This window comes from Micrasema longulum, unplaced genomic scaffold (assembly GCF_059751315.1).
Source record: "Micrasema longulum isolate JH-2025_06_02 unplaced genomic scaffold, ASM5975131v1 h1tg000210l, whole genome shotgun sequence".
Taxonomy (NCBI): Eukaryota; Metazoa; Arthropoda; class Insecta; order Trichoptera; family Brachycentridae; genus Micrasema; species Micrasema longulum.
The window spans coordinates 735,098-754,167 of NW_028277415.1; the positions used below are offsets into that span (position 1 = coordinate 735,098).

A 19,070-nucleotide genomic window follows, 5' to 3' on the forward strand; every position below is an offset into this window, starting at 1 on the left:
TCACTTGTTATATTTTTACTAAAACTAAAATCCCACCAAGCCACTTTCTGTAGCTTGTTGGTGAAGATTATATTTATACTAACTTTATAATATAATTTACATTTATAAAAACAATGAATAACAGATAAAAATTAACAGCCGGTAAGATCATAATAAACATCTTTATACAAATAATAAAAAGTAATATAATTTTTAAATACAAGAAAATATATGGAAAATTAAAATATTTACACCTATGCTACTACTACATTGATTTTAAAAATACAGTTTATTATTCTAAATCCATTTCACATATTTTGATTGGTATTCGTAGTATGTGATAGGTATTAAGTTGCTGAAATACCCCCGCTAAAATACTATAAATTCGAATAAAACAAATAAAGAAATATCATTAAGATCGTCATGGTAATATTTATAAAACTGTTTCATAATATTTGTGATTTTTAGCGAAATTCATAAATATTCACAAAAAATACAGTTGCAAAAGGCTGCTATTTGACATCACGCTCTTCTTGTCCAATCCATTTGCGTGGATGTACATTAGGAAGTTGGGAGGTGGAAAACATGTAAAATTTGACGTACGAAATCCGGATTTTTGTGGTTATCGCTGGAAATAAGCGACCAAATAGCAAAAAGCACGCGTGCACACTAACTAACACATAAAATATTATTCAACCGTACAGCGATGAAAACAAATGTTTTCTCTTTATACGGGGAAAGTCAAAAGACAAAAAAAAAAAAAAATTATCAAAATAATTTGGCCGAAATTTAAAAAAAATATTTTTATGCTTCGATCTTAACATTATGGGGCAGGACTATGCAGAAAAATTAATCTATAAAAGTTATTGAAAAGAGTATGTCCTCGGAAATCCTAATCATACCTCTTAGGCTCGGATGAGTTCAAGATTTTCTCCATAAAAACTCATTTTGTAAAAAAACTTTTGCTACAATTATATTGATTGAATATGCATTCACTTAATGATGTATTATTGTTTTAGTGTTAAATTATGATATTACGTTATGGTATTTCATTGTTCTTCTTCTCCTTTTATAAATATGGTGTTCGGTTGATGAAATTAACATTAAAAAAGTAACTCTAGTTCGTTTGTTTTTTTAACTGACTCTATAATAAAACTGCGAATAGCATTCTGTATTTATGTTAGTTTTGTATCACTCCCCGGTAAAAATAGTTCTTTACCAAAACTATAATTGTGTAACTTCCATGTGTAACCTTACGAATGAAAAAAAAGAATTCACGATAATTATATTTTGCCGAAATGCCATTTATATTATGGCAACCTTACAGTAAATGTCATCTTCATTTTAGATGTTGTATTGAGTTTGGATCTGACAGTGTGTTGATTAGTTCACGAATAAATATGACCTCATGAAATACATCTAGATTAAAACATGGTGTTCGAGAGTATCGTTGTCGATGTTTTGAATAGGTTTTTAGGAGACTATGTGGAAAATTTGGATAGATCCCAATTAAAAATTGGTATATGGGGTGGTAAGTAGGGTTATATTATTGCTAGAAAGAATATGTAATATTTTGCACATGTCTAGCGCGAAGTTTGTAATTCTTCAACACCTCGCTTGTTTATCACACTTTCTAATTGATATTATATTGGTGGTCTAATACTTACAAACTGTTTTAATGATGTAGCATATGCTGAGAATACTGCATTGCATATAAATTGATTTGCCATTAAAAATTATTACAACCCTATAATTTTATTTTCTTTTTAGCCTAGATTAGTTATTCTATTGTAACTTAACAAATAGGTAGGTATATACTAAAATTTGAACCAGGTCGAATATTTATTGCAATCCTACCTACTTTAACACACTAATGTGCAAAATATGCAAATTAAAAAATGTATTCATGGTCTTAGTAGAATTAAAATTTAAAATATTGTTTTAACCACTGTAAAATAATTATGTTCACATTAAACAATGTTGTTTTTTTTTAAATTGACTTATGTATATTTTATTTGAACTTATTTGACTAATGCATTTACGCAAAACGATGCCAATTCCTTTAACATAATGTATGAATAAGTAAAAAAATAAAATTCATGAAAAATCGAATCGAAATCTTGAGAAAATTCTTATTTTTTTATATTTTACTTAAAACAGATCATCGCCCTATTATTTACAGTAAAACTCCAACTATTCGAATCAATAAGTGCCAGACGTCATGCGGATATGCTGAAATCCAGATAACTGAATTGACCATTATATTAAGGCAATTTTTTGAAAGAAAATGCAAAATTTACTGTAACGTCACTTTTTTATTGTGTTTGAAATAATACAGCGAATTGGAATCACGCTGAAAACTAACTTAAACATGTCCAGCAAAGTTGATTGCTTTGATGGAGAAACTCGTTTTCGAGCTTATGGCTAATTATTATAACCTCTTTTTTATTTTTCATTTCCTGATAAAGATCCGGATATTTGACAATCCGAATGACTGGAGTTTGGATAAACGGAGTTCTACTGTATATGCTTAACTTACTTTTAAATATAGGCAATTCATCCTAAAGAAGATGGATTATGCCACAAAGGAAAATTTATAAATAAAAAAGGGAAATTGACTGCGGAAAAATAATGCGTTATTAAAAGGACCAAGGACTAATAATTTATTATATTCTCAGAAAGTTTCCTTTGTGGTAGATAATTTTGAAATCAAGGATAAAAAGGAGTGGTAATTATATTCACAACTCTACATAGAAAATGATGAGTTCAGGACTTGCCTAGTAGGTGAAATAATTTAGCCAAATGAATCTTACCCGTATCAATTAATTTGGAAGAGTTGAGGAAATGTGGATGTTTAAACATTAGAATGTCACACAGTATGTAAAATGACCACTTTTACCAGCCGATGATAGGTTGATTTACTCTGTTTCACTTACTATGGAGATAGCGTCATTTGTTTTTTAGTCACAATTACAAATATATTTTTATTTATATATCATATCTTAATATTTATGTTTTCTATCGGATAGTTTTGCAATTTTTTTACTGCATTGAAAACTGTATTAACTGCACAATTGAATACTTTGTTTTTTTTTACAGGTGATGTTGTTTTGGAAAATTTGGTTCTCAAGCAAAATGCCTTGGATGACTTGGATTTACCTGTGCAAACAATTTTCGGTCACTTAGGTAAGTTCAGATGTTTATTTATTTGTTTTATATATAAAACAAATAATTTTTTGCTTACAAACTATAGTTAATAATAAAAATAATGTGACCTCACTGGGGTTTCCTCACTGTTAGAACATAAGTTTTAAATTAATGCAAGGGGTGTAGGAAAGTCTAAAAATGAGTGTGTAATAATACTATCATCATCATCATCATTACCTTTCCGCACATTATGGTGCATAGGGCACTGCATTGGTAAACCAATTGCAGCGTATCTTGATAATTTTTGTTGGATTAAGGTAAAATGATCAGTCTTATGCTTCAGGTGCCAGTCCAGGAACTATGAAATGTTCTAGAGTAAAAAAAAAATTTTTTTAAATAAATACTTCATGTCAACCATGTCAGGAATCGAACTCGAGACCTCTGGACCTTGCATGGTAGGCAAATGCGCTGACTACTACACCACGTGGCTGACTATTATAATATTATTATGCATTGTTAACCCCAAACCGCATGGGCTTTTTTTATGATTTGAAAAAATAATGTTTTATTGAGGAGACTAATACCCGTATGCAGAGACAAAACTTAAGGTGAGGAAAGTACATTCTAATTTTAAATGCAGAGAATAACCCGAAGGTGAAGACAATAGAATGTACTCTCCTCACCTTAAGGTTTGTCTCTGCATACGGGTATTAAAATGATTTACGTTTTTTTTTTTCAAATTGTAAAGTAAAATAAATCGGCCTAAAATAAATATATAGCCTTACATGCATTAAAAACCCAAAATATAATTGGCCGTATTTGGCACTTCATGCACTTAAACCATGCTTACGCGATAGCTTTCTTGAGAACAGAGACAAAATACATATCCACTTTTATACTTCAAGCCAGATATGGCTCTGTATGTGGTAAGAGATTAAATGTTTAAAAAATAATTGAAAACCCATCTTGTTATTTCGAAACCATATAAAAGTGAAGTTTGTGAATCTGTACTCTAATCTTTGAATTTTTACTTTATCAACTAATAAACAGGTAGCTCTGCTTTAAAATAGAAATAAAGTTGTTGTAGAGTAGGTAAGTAGAACCTCAGAGCTCTGATCTAGTTTTACATTTCCATCTAAAAGTATCCCTTGAAATATTCATCCAGATAAGCATTAACATGCTACAAAGCTAATATGTTTGTAGATTATAATTATTATTGTAGCAAGAAGTTGCCTGTACATATTATTTTACTTAATCTTTTATTTCATATAATATGTTCAAATATATGTTAGATGTGCATTCAAATAGAATTTATTAAAGTAAAATGTTTTTACCTTATATTAATCAAAATAAACCTGCAAGTACTTGTGTTCAATTCCATGATTCATTTACACAATCAACGAGTTAAGTTGAAGATTTAATAAATTATATTAATTAATTTTTGCCATACAACAGGCCAGGAAGCCTCGTTTTAGTAGTGAATTACATCACAAAAGACCCAGGGTTAAGATTTTTATGTGTTTTTTCCTAGATTAGAACCCGGAACCCTCCATCTGTGAAAAATCTTTTTTTGTGTAATAAATAATTATAAACTATGATTATGTTTTTTTTTAAAAACGGACCAAGACCAAGATCACAATGGTGCATTACAGCACAGAACAACCACACATTTTTTTAAAAACAAAATTTCCAATCTAATTGGGTATTTTCACAAGTCAGGAATAACATTAAAAATAAAAAATATATTTAGAACTGATTTTTATAATTCTAATGATATAAATATCAATGTAATGAAATCAATTTTTCATTTGTAATTTCCGTTTTTGAAAATGACCACATATAAAACAGCTTGCAGTTGGTATCACCTCATTTTGACATCACGCGTTATAACTGCTGACTGCGCTTCTAATAAACATTTCGTACAAGTTTGGCGCCAAAACGCCATATGTACCGTTTGTCGACGCAAGAAAAAATATTTCAAAAATTAAAAATTAAATTATTGTTAATTAATTATTAATATCGTTTCATCGTAATTTATTGCTTACTTAAAAATAAAAATAATTAAAATACATGAAAAGATCTTCTCATGAAACAATGCCATATTTATTCTGTAATTTTATGTGGCTTACTTTTCTATGCTTTTAATAGACCCACTTTGTTCATGCACATTCTTATGAGTGATAACAAAATAATATTCACTTAGGTGTTAGTTATTGTTAAGGTATGTGTGAGGTGATAATTAAAGTTGATTGTAGAAATGGCTGAAACAGCGGTATTGAATTTCAAGTCAGAGGTCAAATGATGTAATCCACGTAGATGATATTGTCTCGTTAAAATTATCATTCTTGATTTCTTTTTGTACATAAATATTTAAAAAAATACTGAATAGACTTATAAATTACTTGCATTGATTTAAAAACAAAATAATAATAAATAAAATAATTTGTATTTAAAGTTACTACTTACATTAATATAACAAGGGGCTCTCTAGCTACCGGCTTATGAAATATTATAAAGTACTCCTAGGCTGGTATAACAAACACAATTATAGCGCAGTAAAGTGCGTTTTTACGTACTAAATACATGTTATAGCGCACTGTAAATACGGAATACCAGCCCTGTATAATGTACATGTTACACCTAGGGCTGCCATCTTTCAAAAAGGGCAGGCCTCTAAATTCAATTGCTATTTTCATTAAATTAAACATTTCTTTTTAGAGTTATTAATTATAAGAACTAATACAATGCTACTAGGACCAGCTTGATTATCATATTTTTTATTTGTAATGTTTTTTTTACTAACTTTTCTTACTCTGGTTTTTTCAAAAACTTTAAGTCTTATTAAAATTATTAATCTTTACAATTAACCACAACTTCACCATGTCGACTGATATGCAGTTTCGATTGTTTGTCCATAAAAAATCTAACTAATGGGGATTGAGAAAAAATAATCAAATTGCTTTTGGTAGTTTTTTGAAATTTGTGACTTATTGACAATGTTGAAATTTGTGACCAATCGACATTGTTGAAAAATCAGATTGTACTGGTACCGATAAGGGCAGGTATGAAGGTCATAAAAATGTTAATAAGATATTGTTATAAATTAAATATTACAACCAGAATTATCTTCTTTTTTAAATAAAAGATAATACAATTCTATAAAAAAAGATTTCATCTAAAATATTTTATATAAGTATTACCGAAGGCATAATTTTACGTAGAAATAAAGGAAAATGTATGTGATTAAAAATGCTTGTATTTCTTTTCAAAAACAATAAATTAAAATTTTGCTTCGGCCACTTTCATGTTCAATTTATTATCTTCAAATTATGACAGCAAATTTAAGTTCAATACTTAGTCTTTTTTGAGATCCCAGATACCTAAGTTTAGTCTGAATTTGAAATGGCGTAATCTGCCGGTCTAAAAGTAATTATATTTTCGTTACATAAAACTTTTAAGTATATCAACAGAAATACCTTTAAAAATTATTGTTTTTATCTAATTTATGTTTTTTTATTATCGCGCGATTGAAAAAACATTTGTTTTAAAATGCCAAAATCATATGATTTCCTCATTTTGCGTGCGTTTTATCAGACTACAGCCTTAAGAAATAGAAATGGCATATTTTGCGATTTGTGCCACTATTTTTTATTGAATTTGAGAGAAAATTAAAAATATTTAGTACGACATTGAAATATTGATTTTAAATGTTGTTTCATCTGCAATATTAATTCCATTGTTCCGGTCCTGGGAGCTGATGTATTCCTGTACCGGCAACTTTTTCCTTTCCACTGTCGATATACATTTTATACATATGAAAATTATAAAATAAATTTAAGAATGATTAAAAATAATTTAATAAATTAAACAAACAAACTCTGCAACTATAGGTTCGTTGTCATGTCACTGCTTTTTTAAAAAATATTTTACTCTTCAATTCAATACCTATATGACGCGACTATGTGTATTAATAGGTCAACGATGTTTACATAAAATTGTGTAATGTTTAGAAAATGTCGAAGAAGAGAATTGCCAGTATGAATTTTTCGTTACTTTTTAGACCTAAATACTTACAATCAACCATTTGAAATCAACACTGTTTCTTTCCTCTTTACATATTATAGCATCTTGAATATTCTGATTAATATTTTCTTCACACTGTGTTTGTGGTATTTTATGGTTTATATTTTGGGAACTCTAATTTATTTTCAAACTCAATAAAGTATTTTTTTATAAATTTATTGTAGGTATATGGATTACAATATTTTTATAAACATTAATAAGTTTTATTTTTATAAACTAGAGAAAAATTTTTAGGAAAATATTTTAGAGAAAGGAATATTAAAATATAGGGATTCTGTTCTCTGAAGTGTTCAGCATCTTAATCTTTACTCCCCAGAGGGTGAAATCCAGTTATTATCTGCAAACATTTGGACAAACTCAAAATATTGTTGATTAAACCAGCTGGTCCAAAAATACGGCAACGTGAGACGAGGACGACCAAGGAAGATGTGGCATGATCAGATAAACCAAAATCTAAGGTCTGGTCATGTCAAAAGCAGACAGAACCGAAGGGCATGTGTGACAAGATGTATGAATGTGGAAGAAGCTAGGAATGTATGCCAAGATAGACGTGTGTGGCGGTCCATTCTCTCTGCCTACCCCTACGGAGAAATGGCGTGATGGTAGTAGTAGTAGTAGTAGTAATAGTATAAAAATTAAAAAATATTTTCGGGCGATGCCCAGTATGTAAGGTGAAATAATTCAGTTAGATGATTCTTTCCCGTATCAACAAAGGCTTCAGCTCTTTAACTTCACAAAAATTACAGATGGAAAAATTGAAGAAATATTAATGTTCAAATATAGGCAGAATGGTGAATATTACAGTGTGTAAAGATGTCACTTAAACCAGCCAATGACAGACTATAAGCAATAATAATGTAACATAGTATTTTTATATTTTTATTTAAAACTACACAGGATCTTGTACACATTTGGTTTAAATTAGTTAGCCTTTGCAAATCTTTCGCTTTGCTGTGTTGCTTGGATATTTTAAATATAGTTCATAATTAATTGGGATCTTGCTAACTATGTTATCACTTCGACATATAATAAAATGTTGTTTATATTTTATCCTTCAGGAAAGTTGGTCCTTAAAATCCCATGGAAGAATCTTTATGGGGCTTCTGTGGAAGCCTCCGTTGAGAGGTTGTTTTTGCTGGTTGCTCCGAATCAAGAAGTAAAATATGATCCTGAAAAGGAAGACCGTAACCTCCTCTTCAGTAAACAGAGCGAGTTGCAGAGAGTGGAGGAGGCCAAGAAGAGAGAGGCAGCAAAAGGTAAATACTAACACACTTGTATATTGAGGATATTGTAGTTGAAGAAGCACATGGTAAGTATGTACATAATGCATGTACATATATTTTTTTAATATTGCACAATTGAAAATTCATATCTCAGAAATACAGTTTGGCAACGGAATTATAAAACTCATACTTTCAAATTGTGATTTTCAAGGAGCCATTTAATTTCATATGTATCATAGTGTATCTGGGAAGTATGTTTACTAGGGATGGAATGACTGATAAAGATATTGAAAGGAGGGTGAGTGCCGGAAACTGAGTGAATGGTGCACTTAAATCAACCTTAGCAAATAAATGTTTGTCGCAAGAGGCAAAATTAGCAGTTTACAATGGAGTTCTGGTGCCGACCCTGATGTATGGGAACGAAGTATTCAAAGTATAGTTGGAAAAAACGGAATGAAAGTAGGCTTAATGCTGTTGAAATGCAATCTCTCAGGTGAATGTGTGGTAAAACATGTAGAGCAAACTGACAGCAAAAGGACTGCTAAACAGATTTACGAGGCGAATGTTGATGGATGCAGAAATAGATGAAGACCATAGAGAAAGACATGGCATGACAATATCCAAGAAATATTTGAAGATAGACATGTCAAAAGCCAAAATAATTGGTGCTCGTGTACGTGAAGATGTATGAATGTAGAGGAAGCGAGATCTGTATGCAAAGACAGAGCGATATGGCATTCTTTCCTCTCTGCCTACCCTTATGGAGAAATGGCACGATGGTTTGTTTGTTTGTCATTTATTTTTATTATTTTCTAAGCTTTTTTGAAATATCTTTAAAAATACCCATAAAACTTTGTGGCCAAAATCGGCCAGAAGGCGAAATTACAGCGGTGAATTACACTACAGAACACCTAGGTTTGACAAAATCACAATTAATTTTTGCAATCTCACCAGGAATCGAACCTGGAACCCTCCGTGTGAGAGGTAAATGTCTTAGCCTTCACACCAAAGGCCGCCTATGCTACTGTTAAGAAATATTATAAATATAATAAAAAATGAGTAACTGCATTTGTAAAGGTAATTAATAAATATGTTCTTTTTACCATAATACTCATTATATCTAATACTAAGCAGATGGTAAAAATATGGCTGCTGGCCAGGTTTTAGTTGGTGAATATTTAACACTGATTTTTAAAATGTTTGTCTTGGCGTAGCTTTTAAAAGAAGTTATAAATATTTATGAAATGTGTATTATATTTATTGTTGATGATAAAAATATAGTGAATTGTGCTTTGATGATTTGTTTTAAATTCATCCATGGTTCTTTTTTACAGATCATCCAAAAGTTGATGATTCCTTTGTTGAAAAACTCGTAACTCAGATAATAAAAAATGTTCAATTGAATATAAAGGATATTCATGTCCGTTATGAAGATAAAATAACACACCCTGGGTCACCATTCTCCCTCGGTATCACACTTCACAATCTCTCTGTTAATACCATGGATGACCAATGGAGAAAAGCCGTTGTCGAGCAAGCGGTTACGAAAATTTATAAGGTGAGTACAATATGTGGATAGTAACTAAAAAACTATTACACAGGACAGGTTCATGGCCATAGAATTTGAAGTGCTTTGTGTATTATTAACTTTTTAAAAAAATCACATTGTAGTATGAAATTCAACACATTTTTGTTGATAAATTTGTATAAACTACTTTAAGTAACCAGCATCAGAGAGGTAACTACCTCATCATCAAAACAAATACAAATTTATAAACAAAAAAGCATATTATGTACGCTTTCTAATCTATTCTAATGATTTTCTTTCAAGGTATTAGATCTAGAAGGATTAGCCATGTATTGGAACCCTGATTCTCCCTTATATTCCAATTTACCTCGTGCTGAAATGTTGAGTAAATTTATGTCTGAAATTGCTACTAAATCAGTCAAACCTTCTAATTATAAATACAGTAAGTAATTTTTACTACTGATTTTTAACAAAATACGTGTTGGTTATCAATAATTTTCAATTGTGTATTTTTCTGCAGTTTTGGGTCCAATTAATGCCTCTTCTAAACTTAAACTCAATCCAAAACCGGAACAAGATTCCCCAAAATTTGTTATTCCCAAAGTAGTACTTAATTTAGATATGGACCAATTGGCTATAGGAATAACAAAGAAACAATATCAAGATGTTATGATGTTAGCTGACTCAATGGATAGAATGACCAAAGGATTACCCTACAGGTAGTGAAATTAAATAATAAAACAATTTTCATGACATGTGATATAAAAACTCAGTATTTTTTATGCTACGTCACTTTTTCAGAAAATATCGCCCGTTCTTAAACACATACAAAAACCATTATAAAGAATGGTGGAAGTTCGCTTATACATGCATTTTAGAGGGTGAAGTCAAGAGAAGAAGAAGGAATTGGGATTGGAATCATATTTCTTTTCACCGTGAGACGTGCAAGAGGTATGCCGTTGCGTACCAAACCAAATTACAAACCCCCACTAACAAAGTGCCCACTGATTTGGTGTCCCTTCTCAACGACTGTGAAAAAACATTGGATTTATTTAATTTAGTGGTCATCCGTCAAAGAATAGAAATGGAAGTAAGTTACTACATATAAAAGCTTATAGTACTACGGCTCTCAATTAATACACGTATTGATAATTTTAATTAAATTATAAAAATATCACTTTTTATTTTAATGGTTGTTTGCGGAAATTGCCATTTGGGAATTAGCCCGCTTATGTAATAAAATGATAATGTAATGATATATTATGTAATAAAAAATGTAAACAAAAAATTGAAAATAAATAAATGTACAAATATGTATGCACAAGAAGTTAAATAATTAAAAAAAGATCTAGAGCTTTTACTATATGTATATTAATGAGGAGACTTTAATGGGACCTTTTGTAGGGTGAATATACATGCCAAGTGAAATGTATTTTATGAAGAAAAAAAAACTTTTGTAATAAATATAATTTTGTGAGTTATGCTTGTATTACTAATTTGTTTATGATGTCTCATAGAATTTTGTGTTTTTTTTTTATTAACAAGGTTGAGAGGCTAGGAAAAGCTAAAGAAGAAGCAAATAAGAAAAAAGGATGGTTCAGTTGGTGGGGAGGAGCAGACAAAAAAGACGATGAACTGTCAGAATCTACTAATATAAGTAAGTTTAATCCTCAGAATTTAAACGAAATAGCAGACTTATTATAGTTTTATGTAAAATAAGATACGCTCTTGCCTGCATATATATAGGAATTTAAATTTTGTATTTTTCAGTGAAACAGTTTGAAAAAGCAATGACTCCCGATGAAAAGTCGAAACTTTACCAAGCTATTGACTATCAAGAAAACAGTGCTCCTACCCATTTGCCTATAGAGTTTGTGGCTACCGAGTGTCACTTTACACTAGGCTGTCTTGTACTTAATGTCACGGATGATGTTAATGACGTTGTCACTTCCAGGTTAAACCATGTTCAGGCCTCTTTCGAACAGAGACCAAGCGCTAATGCCGTAAGGTATAAACTGCTCAACTTATTACTTAAATTTAGAATAAAGATAATCTCTACAAAGCCCAAATCTTGGCTTATTTAAATAAGAAATGAAGGGAGGTATTTATAAAATATAATCAGTGAAACCTCTTTTATATATCCTTGCTTATGACAAGAATCAAACTTTCAACATTTATTTCGACAATGCCTTTCAGTGTCACAAACTAAAGTATCATAATATTATACATGTATGTGAGTTTTCATAATTAAATGACTGATTTTGTTGTTAAAAATATTTTTTAATTAAGCAGCTATATGTACTAATAATTTCCCTCATTAAATATTGATTTCAAATTGAACCTCCATGCTTGGTAGTTAAAATAGTAATTATATATGATTTTTATCTACCCTGGAGAAAAAAAGTACAGTTGTCTGGTTAGCTGATGGTTATTAATTATTAAAATAATTTTAAATCGCAGTGCACTTATTTAATATAAATGTTAATTTATTCAAATATTCTTGAAAAATAATAAGTTTAGCAATCGATTAAATTTTAAGCCAGCGGTGAGGAGCATTTCTATCAACACTACTTGTGTATTATTTGATTGATTTAATAACAATGTGATACTTTCATCTGATTACCAAACACAGAAACAATGCCACTATTATGAATCTATTTGTTAGATCAATTAGGTTCCAATTTTGGTGACACACTATTATAAATTTAAGTCACTATTTATTGTTGTACCCAGCAAGTTAATATTATGTATGACCATCGTTATTTCATATAGTAATGATCAGTCGGTGGTGTAATGGTCAGCGCGTTAGCCTGTCATGCAAGAGGTCTCGGGTTCGATTCCCGACATGGTTGATATGTAATATTTATTTAAAAGGGTGTTTTCATACTAGAATATTTCATAGTCCCTGGACTGGTACCTGAAGCGTAAGACTGATCATCTCACCTTCATGTAACAAAAATGATCAAGATACGCTGCGATTGGTGTACCGATGCAGTGCCCTATGCACCATTATGTGCGGAAAGGGAACGATGATGAATGATAAAGAAGCTTTTGTATCTAAGTACATATTTTTTCACCTGATGCACCGTCGAAAGTCGTACTAAACCCTTTAAACTATACATAAATGCCGTTTTAAAAACATAAAACGAAGCATTACCATGTTTAAATTTTAATTGCTCATCTTTTTATCATTTTTTTTGCTGATGAAAATTTATCAGAATCTATTAATAATTATGTCATTAAAATTTAATACTCATAGTTTGTTTATCTTTTATTTTAGGGTAGTAGTAAGAATGCAAGAGTTTACTGTATCAGGAGTTGAACAGAAAGGAATGACTCCTCATCTTGTGACATCCAAACAGATCACTCCTGGAACAAGTCTTTTGGATGTCCTGTTCGAAACCAATCCTCTTGGTAAAAAAATCTTTTCAATACAGTAAACTCCAGTTTCCAGTTTGTGGTGATTTTAGAATAGCAAAATTTTAATGGGAGCCTTTTGTTGATCTTTATTAATCAGATACAAAGCCATAAATGACATTAAATTAAAAGTCAAAAGAAAAATATCACATAATTTTTTTGCTGTCCGGAGAGTTTGCTTTGCTATTTCTAGAAAAAAAAAAACAACATTCTATCATTTTCTTGTAGTTATATTGGTAATGTATTTCAAGTTTTTTTTTTAGCTATAGTTAAGCTAAGTATGCTAAGATTTTTGAATAATATGTATGGACTAATATATACATATTTTTTTTAATTACATTATTTAAGTCACAAAAAAATTTGGCAACAGTGAGATCTCAAAATTTCTGAAATATTAAATAAATCATATATTGTTTTTACGCTTCAAAAATTATTATCCTTCAAACATGTTTTCTTGATTTTAAGCATTTAACAGTGATAAATATATTTTATTGCTTGTTACTAGTCAGTCAGGTAATTTATTCACACCTAAAATAGCTTATTGCGATAATTTCTGCATTTTTAACTTCAAAACGTCAAAAAGTGGACTCCTGTGTTTTATCCTCTAAGGTACAGATTTATATTTTAATATTTTATTCTGTGGTTGAATTTTTTTTCTCTAAAATGTTTTAAGAGTATTTTGAAACCACGAAAAGAGTATGATATGGTTATTTTTTCTTTTTAATCATTACTTGTTATATTTAGATGGCAAATGCGGGCAGCGTGTTAAGGTGTCAGCCCAACCTCTTCAGATGGTATACGATGCTCAGACTATCATTAAAATAGTTGAAGTCTTCAAACCTCCTGCAGAATCCTCAGCTTTGAGTCAGTAAGTGTAGTCTAACTTGTGTTTATATTCTAAATATTGATTTTCCATTCAAAAGAACCGTAAATATCTAAATATGTCTTCGGTATTTTATAAAATTATTAAAAAGAATGGTTTACATTTATCTAATCTCTTAAATTTCATTTCTAAAGTCAGATTTCATTTCATCGGAAAGGGTTTTTTCTTACAATGTGGAAAACGTTTTTTTTTAATATTCGTTAATAGACTATGAAATGGCAAAAAAAATAATTTTATGTATTGTATTATCAGCGCTGTCATTTTTTTAAGTTTTGTAATTCTGAAATTACTGCACGTGTGATGTCACAAGTTCTCTTCGATGAGTTCTGCTGATTTGTCAGTTGGCTTCCCGTAAACCCGAAATCTATCACAGCACCCTATCATCGGTGGGAAGAACTAATGATGTCGTTTAAAGTATTTCGTTTTTATTGAAACATTTTTTTCATACATGTTCAAGAGACTTCGCTGTACAATTTAATGCTTAAATTTTTACCGTACGTAAGAAAACATTTTTTATACCCAATTTCCCATAGCACTGAACTTCCTCATTCTCATGCATAGATATTAAAAAATATATATAGCTATATTAAACAAAAGCTGTAGTTGCTAGCTATCTTAGATTGTAGTATGATTCATATTAACTTCTGCTTACGATTATTATCAATTACTCTTTTGGTATTTCAAAATATAATTGATTTAATATAATACAAAGTAAAGTTTTTTTATAGTTAGTAAAAATTGCAAACCTCGAAATATTAGGAGGAAAACGATGTTTTGAAAACAGTATTTTGAGTGCGTCCAAATGTTTGTACATTGTTTGTTGTTTGTTTGTAGAATGTTACGCAGAGTGTAACTGGTCATAATCCCTGTAAATGGCTATACTTTCAAATTTCATTTTCAAATATGTTCTCTATATCTGTTATATAAAGTCGATTTGTGTGTTATGTTTGATAGTTTATTTTTTTTACATAAACCACAATTTTATATTTAATGAATGCAATATTTTGTTTTAGATTGCAAGCCGCTGCGGAAAGTAGGCTGTCTAATTTGAAGGAACAATCCTCCTTGGGTCTCCAGTATGCTGTCAGTCAGCATACAGTTGTTGATATAGATATTGTGATCTGTTCATCTTATTTGATTATGCCCCATAGTGGAATATACACCATGTAAATATTCATCTCACCTTATTTAAAATGTTTATATGTGTTCAATACTAAATAATGTTTGAGATTATACAAATGAAAGAAAGCTACTAAAAATAATAGAACTGGGCTGATGAATTAGAAACTCTTTTATTAAATTACAATTTGATTTATTATAAATTATATGTAAAAGCATACGGAAATTTTATAGGAATGAAGCTTGCGCAATCGTCAACTTTGGTGCTATCAAGATAATGTCTGCCCCAAGATCTGAGAATTCACTTAATGTTCACCAACTCTTCAAAGACGGTGCAGATGATGATGAAATATTCAAGGAAGCCATTAAACATGCGTATGATAAATTTAACCTGGAATTTACAGAAATACAGGTTAGTTTTTGCTGTGTTCAACTATCAAATTATATTTTTCAAATATGTACATGTAATATAAAAAAGGGTAAATTTAATTTGATATTTTTAACTGAGAATTCTGAATATACGAGTAGATGGTTATACTACACAGCCCATCAAAATTTAAAAAAAAAATAAAGACTTGAAAGTGGAATTTAGATATTTTTAATGTGTTGATATTTTAGTATTGATAAAAGGCAAAAATAAGAAAAGTAGGATGTTTTTAAAAGCTAAAATTTTTGTTTTCTTCCTAAAATTAAGATGTAATTTGCTAGTTCAACTTACTAACTGCCCATTGACTGTTAATTCTGACTTGTATATTCCTGCATAACCCCCCCCATCATAAACTTCTGCCTTGCCCGTACTCTACCTCAGCACCTGGTTGTTTCACAATTGAATTTTCATAAGCAAAGTTGTGCTATCATTTTGTGTGAATTTTTGACATTCATCTTTTTTTTTTAATCATGGCATCTCGGCATTCACAAAGTCAGAAATAGTTTTTCTACTTTTTTAAAAAGTGTATTCGCCACATACATAATAACATCTTCATGATTTACACTGCTTCGTCTAGGCAATCTAAAAACTGTTTTGGATTTTGCACCTAAAAATTATGTAAAAACAGTTTAAAAATCTCTGCTACCAAAATGTCTTGTTTATATTTACACCCGATGAGTATTTCTGAAACTTGTGTTCTTATAAATATTAATCCAAATTATTTGTAGACAGTTTGCTATATTTATTTATTTATTTATTTAATTTATTTTACATAAACGGCATAAATTGCCTTTTAACATATATGGAACATAAATATGAAAAAATAAATAAAATACATGTATAAAAACATAACAAAAAATTATAAAATTGCATAACTATAACAATAGTAACAAGTAGGTAAATACACATTAGCAACCAAAAATATTAACGAAATAAATACATAAATATGAAAAAACAAAAAAAGGAAAAACATTTTTAAATATAAAGAAAAGTTTAAGAATAATATTGAGAGAGAAAAAAAGAAATCAGACTCGTTTTATAACTATCAAGTCCAGAACCAAATATATCAGCCTTGTCCTCATACTGATTGCCATATCTATGGAGCCTAGGGATAGGCGAGTGCATGTGATAGTTGGTTCTAGAACTTGCAGAACAAAATTGTCAGGTTGTGGTTTAATAGTAGTGTTGAGGACCCCGTGCCCAAATTCCTCACTTTAGTTTAACTTGATACCCTTATTTTTTTAACAGCTATTTACGAGTAATTGAAAATGGCAACCAAATTGATATATATAAACATATTTAGGTTAGCCATAAGAATGCAAATGATTCTTTAAAATATATTATTATTTTAAAGATATTATTTGCAATATTTATCTTTCTCGACGTTATTAAACTGCTTATCGTCTTTGTCAGATATTTAATTTGTTTGCATCTTAAAGATGTATGTTAAAGGATATCTACTTGTCCCTATTAGGTGGTAATAGCTGACAAGGGTGAAGATTGGAAAAATAGTTTGATGCAGACTACAGCTACTCCTCTTCACCTGCTGCAACCGACAACTCTCAAGATTGAGATTGACAAGTGCCTGATAACCGATGATCCCAGACTTCCAAAAATTAAAATTGCCGGACACCTACCACTCATCGGAATTAATGTATCCGAAGACAGGTTAATTATTATTATGAAAGTTTTTCCTCTGTAAATTTTAACTAAAAGAAAATAAAAATACTCAATGGGGTTTTTGTCCCAACACCTGGCAGACGAAGAATGAAAGCAGAGTGAATGCAGTCTCTTAGGCGAATGAAAATAAGAATGATAAGATTGAGACAGGGTCGCCAAGATGGTTAGGCCATGTTGAACAAATGGATGATGAAAGAATTGTAAACCAGATATGTATGGCGAGAACGAATGGTAACATAGGAAATGACGACTAAGAAAGACATGACGTGGTCATGTCAAAAGCAGACACAACCAAAGGACATGTATGAATGTGGAAAAAGCTAGGAATGTATGCCAAGAAAGACGTGTGTGGCGGTCCACCTTCTCTGCCTAACCTTACGGAGAAATGGGGTAATGGTATTAGTAGAAAATAGAAAAAAAGATCAAGAAGAAAAAATTAGTTTTCTTGTATACTAATTGTAAACAATATGATGTAATAACTTATGTAAGTTATTAATTAAAAAATACTTGGTACACTTCCACTTATTTGTTTGACCAATTAGCGCTTTCACCCTCTAATGGGCATCTGGTCAAGACGCTTGACTCAGGCACGGAAGGTTCCGGGTTCGATTCCCGGTGAGAACACAAAAATTAAAAATGTGATTTTGCTCAAGCCTGGGTGCTCTGTGATGTAATTCACCACTGTAATTAGGCCTCCTGGCCTGTTGTGGTGCAAAAAAAAAAAAAAAATGTAAAAATCTTCAGACAGGTGAATATTATACAGTGTAAGGATAATTTATAACAACAACACAACAACAAACCATCACACCGTTTCCTCGTAGGGGTAGGCAGAGAGAATAGAACGCCATATCACTCTATCTTGGCATACAGACCTCGCTTCCTCTACGTTCATACATCTTCTCATGCACGCAATTTATATAAAACTAAATATCATAATTGTAGGTACAATAGACACTTTAAATTTAATTTTATTAGAAGATCGTAGAAAAATAAATGACCTCCTTTTTTTATTTAAAATTTTAAATTCGGAGCTCGATTGTTGTGAACTCCTGAATCTCATTAACTTCAAAATACCTAATCGAGTCACTAGAAGTACGGAGTTGTTTGCAACTACGAGTACATACGTGGGTACTAACTATGCACGACACTCTCCGATTCCGCGTTTACATTCCTTAGCCAACAAATTTACTTGTGAAATAGACATTTTTAATACGACAATTATTAATTTTAAAACGTTCTTAAATGCACTGTTTGAAGCAAATTATTAATGTCGTAATAAAACTTTCTTTTTCATACAATTCTTTCTCTGTTTTTGATGTGTATTATTATTATCTTATCTCTTTCTGATATTAATTTATCAAATATTTTTGTGTACCGTATATTATATTATTTTCACACATATACTTACTGTTAACTAATTTTCATTATTTGTTTTTAAGATTAATTTGTTAATAACATTTTTTTATACGTATATATGTGTATATATGTGTGTATATATATATTTAGAATTCTTAACAAGTTATTTACAATTTGTTTTTTAATTTTAACATTGTTCTTATATTCATATTTTTTAATCTTTTTTTT

General features: G+C 30.1%; 1 protein-coding gene across 1 annotated transcript in view; it reads left to right on the forward strand.

The window, feature by feature from the left end:
• The first annotated feature begins 1,337 nt into the window (after positions 1-1,337).
• Positions 1,338-19,070, forward strand: part of Vps13 (vacuolar protein sorting 13C) — a 68,065-nt gene continuing 50,332 nt past the window's right edge. The window contains exons 1-14 of the mRNA XM_088243395.1: positions 1,338-1,510; positions 3,079-3,165; positions 8,268-8,465; positions 9,767-9,990; positions 10,264-10,402; positions 10,481-10,679; positions 10,762-11,050; positions 11,506-11,617; positions 11,731-11,968; positions 13,241-13,374; positions 14,122-14,245; positions 15,274-15,426; positions 15,614-15,791; positions 17,281-17,474. Coding sequence (XP_088099521.1) covers positions 1,411-1,510; positions 3,079-3,165; positions 8,268-8,465; positions 9,767-9,990; positions 10,264-10,402; positions 10,481-10,679; positions 10,762-11,050; positions 11,506-11,617; positions 11,731-11,968; positions 13,241-13,374; positions 14,122-14,245; positions 15,274-15,426; positions 15,614-15,791; positions 17,281-17,474 — 2,369 coding nt within the window. The 5' untranslated portion in view covers positions 1,338-1,410. The remainder of the gene's footprint in view (positions 1,511-3,078; positions 3,166-8,267; positions 8,466-9,766; positions 9,991-10,263; positions 10,403-10,480; positions 10,680-10,761; positions 11,051-11,505; positions 11,618-11,730; positions 11,969-13,240; positions 13,375-14,121; positions 14,246-15,273; positions 15,427-15,613; positions 15,792-17,280; positions 17,475-19,070) is intronic.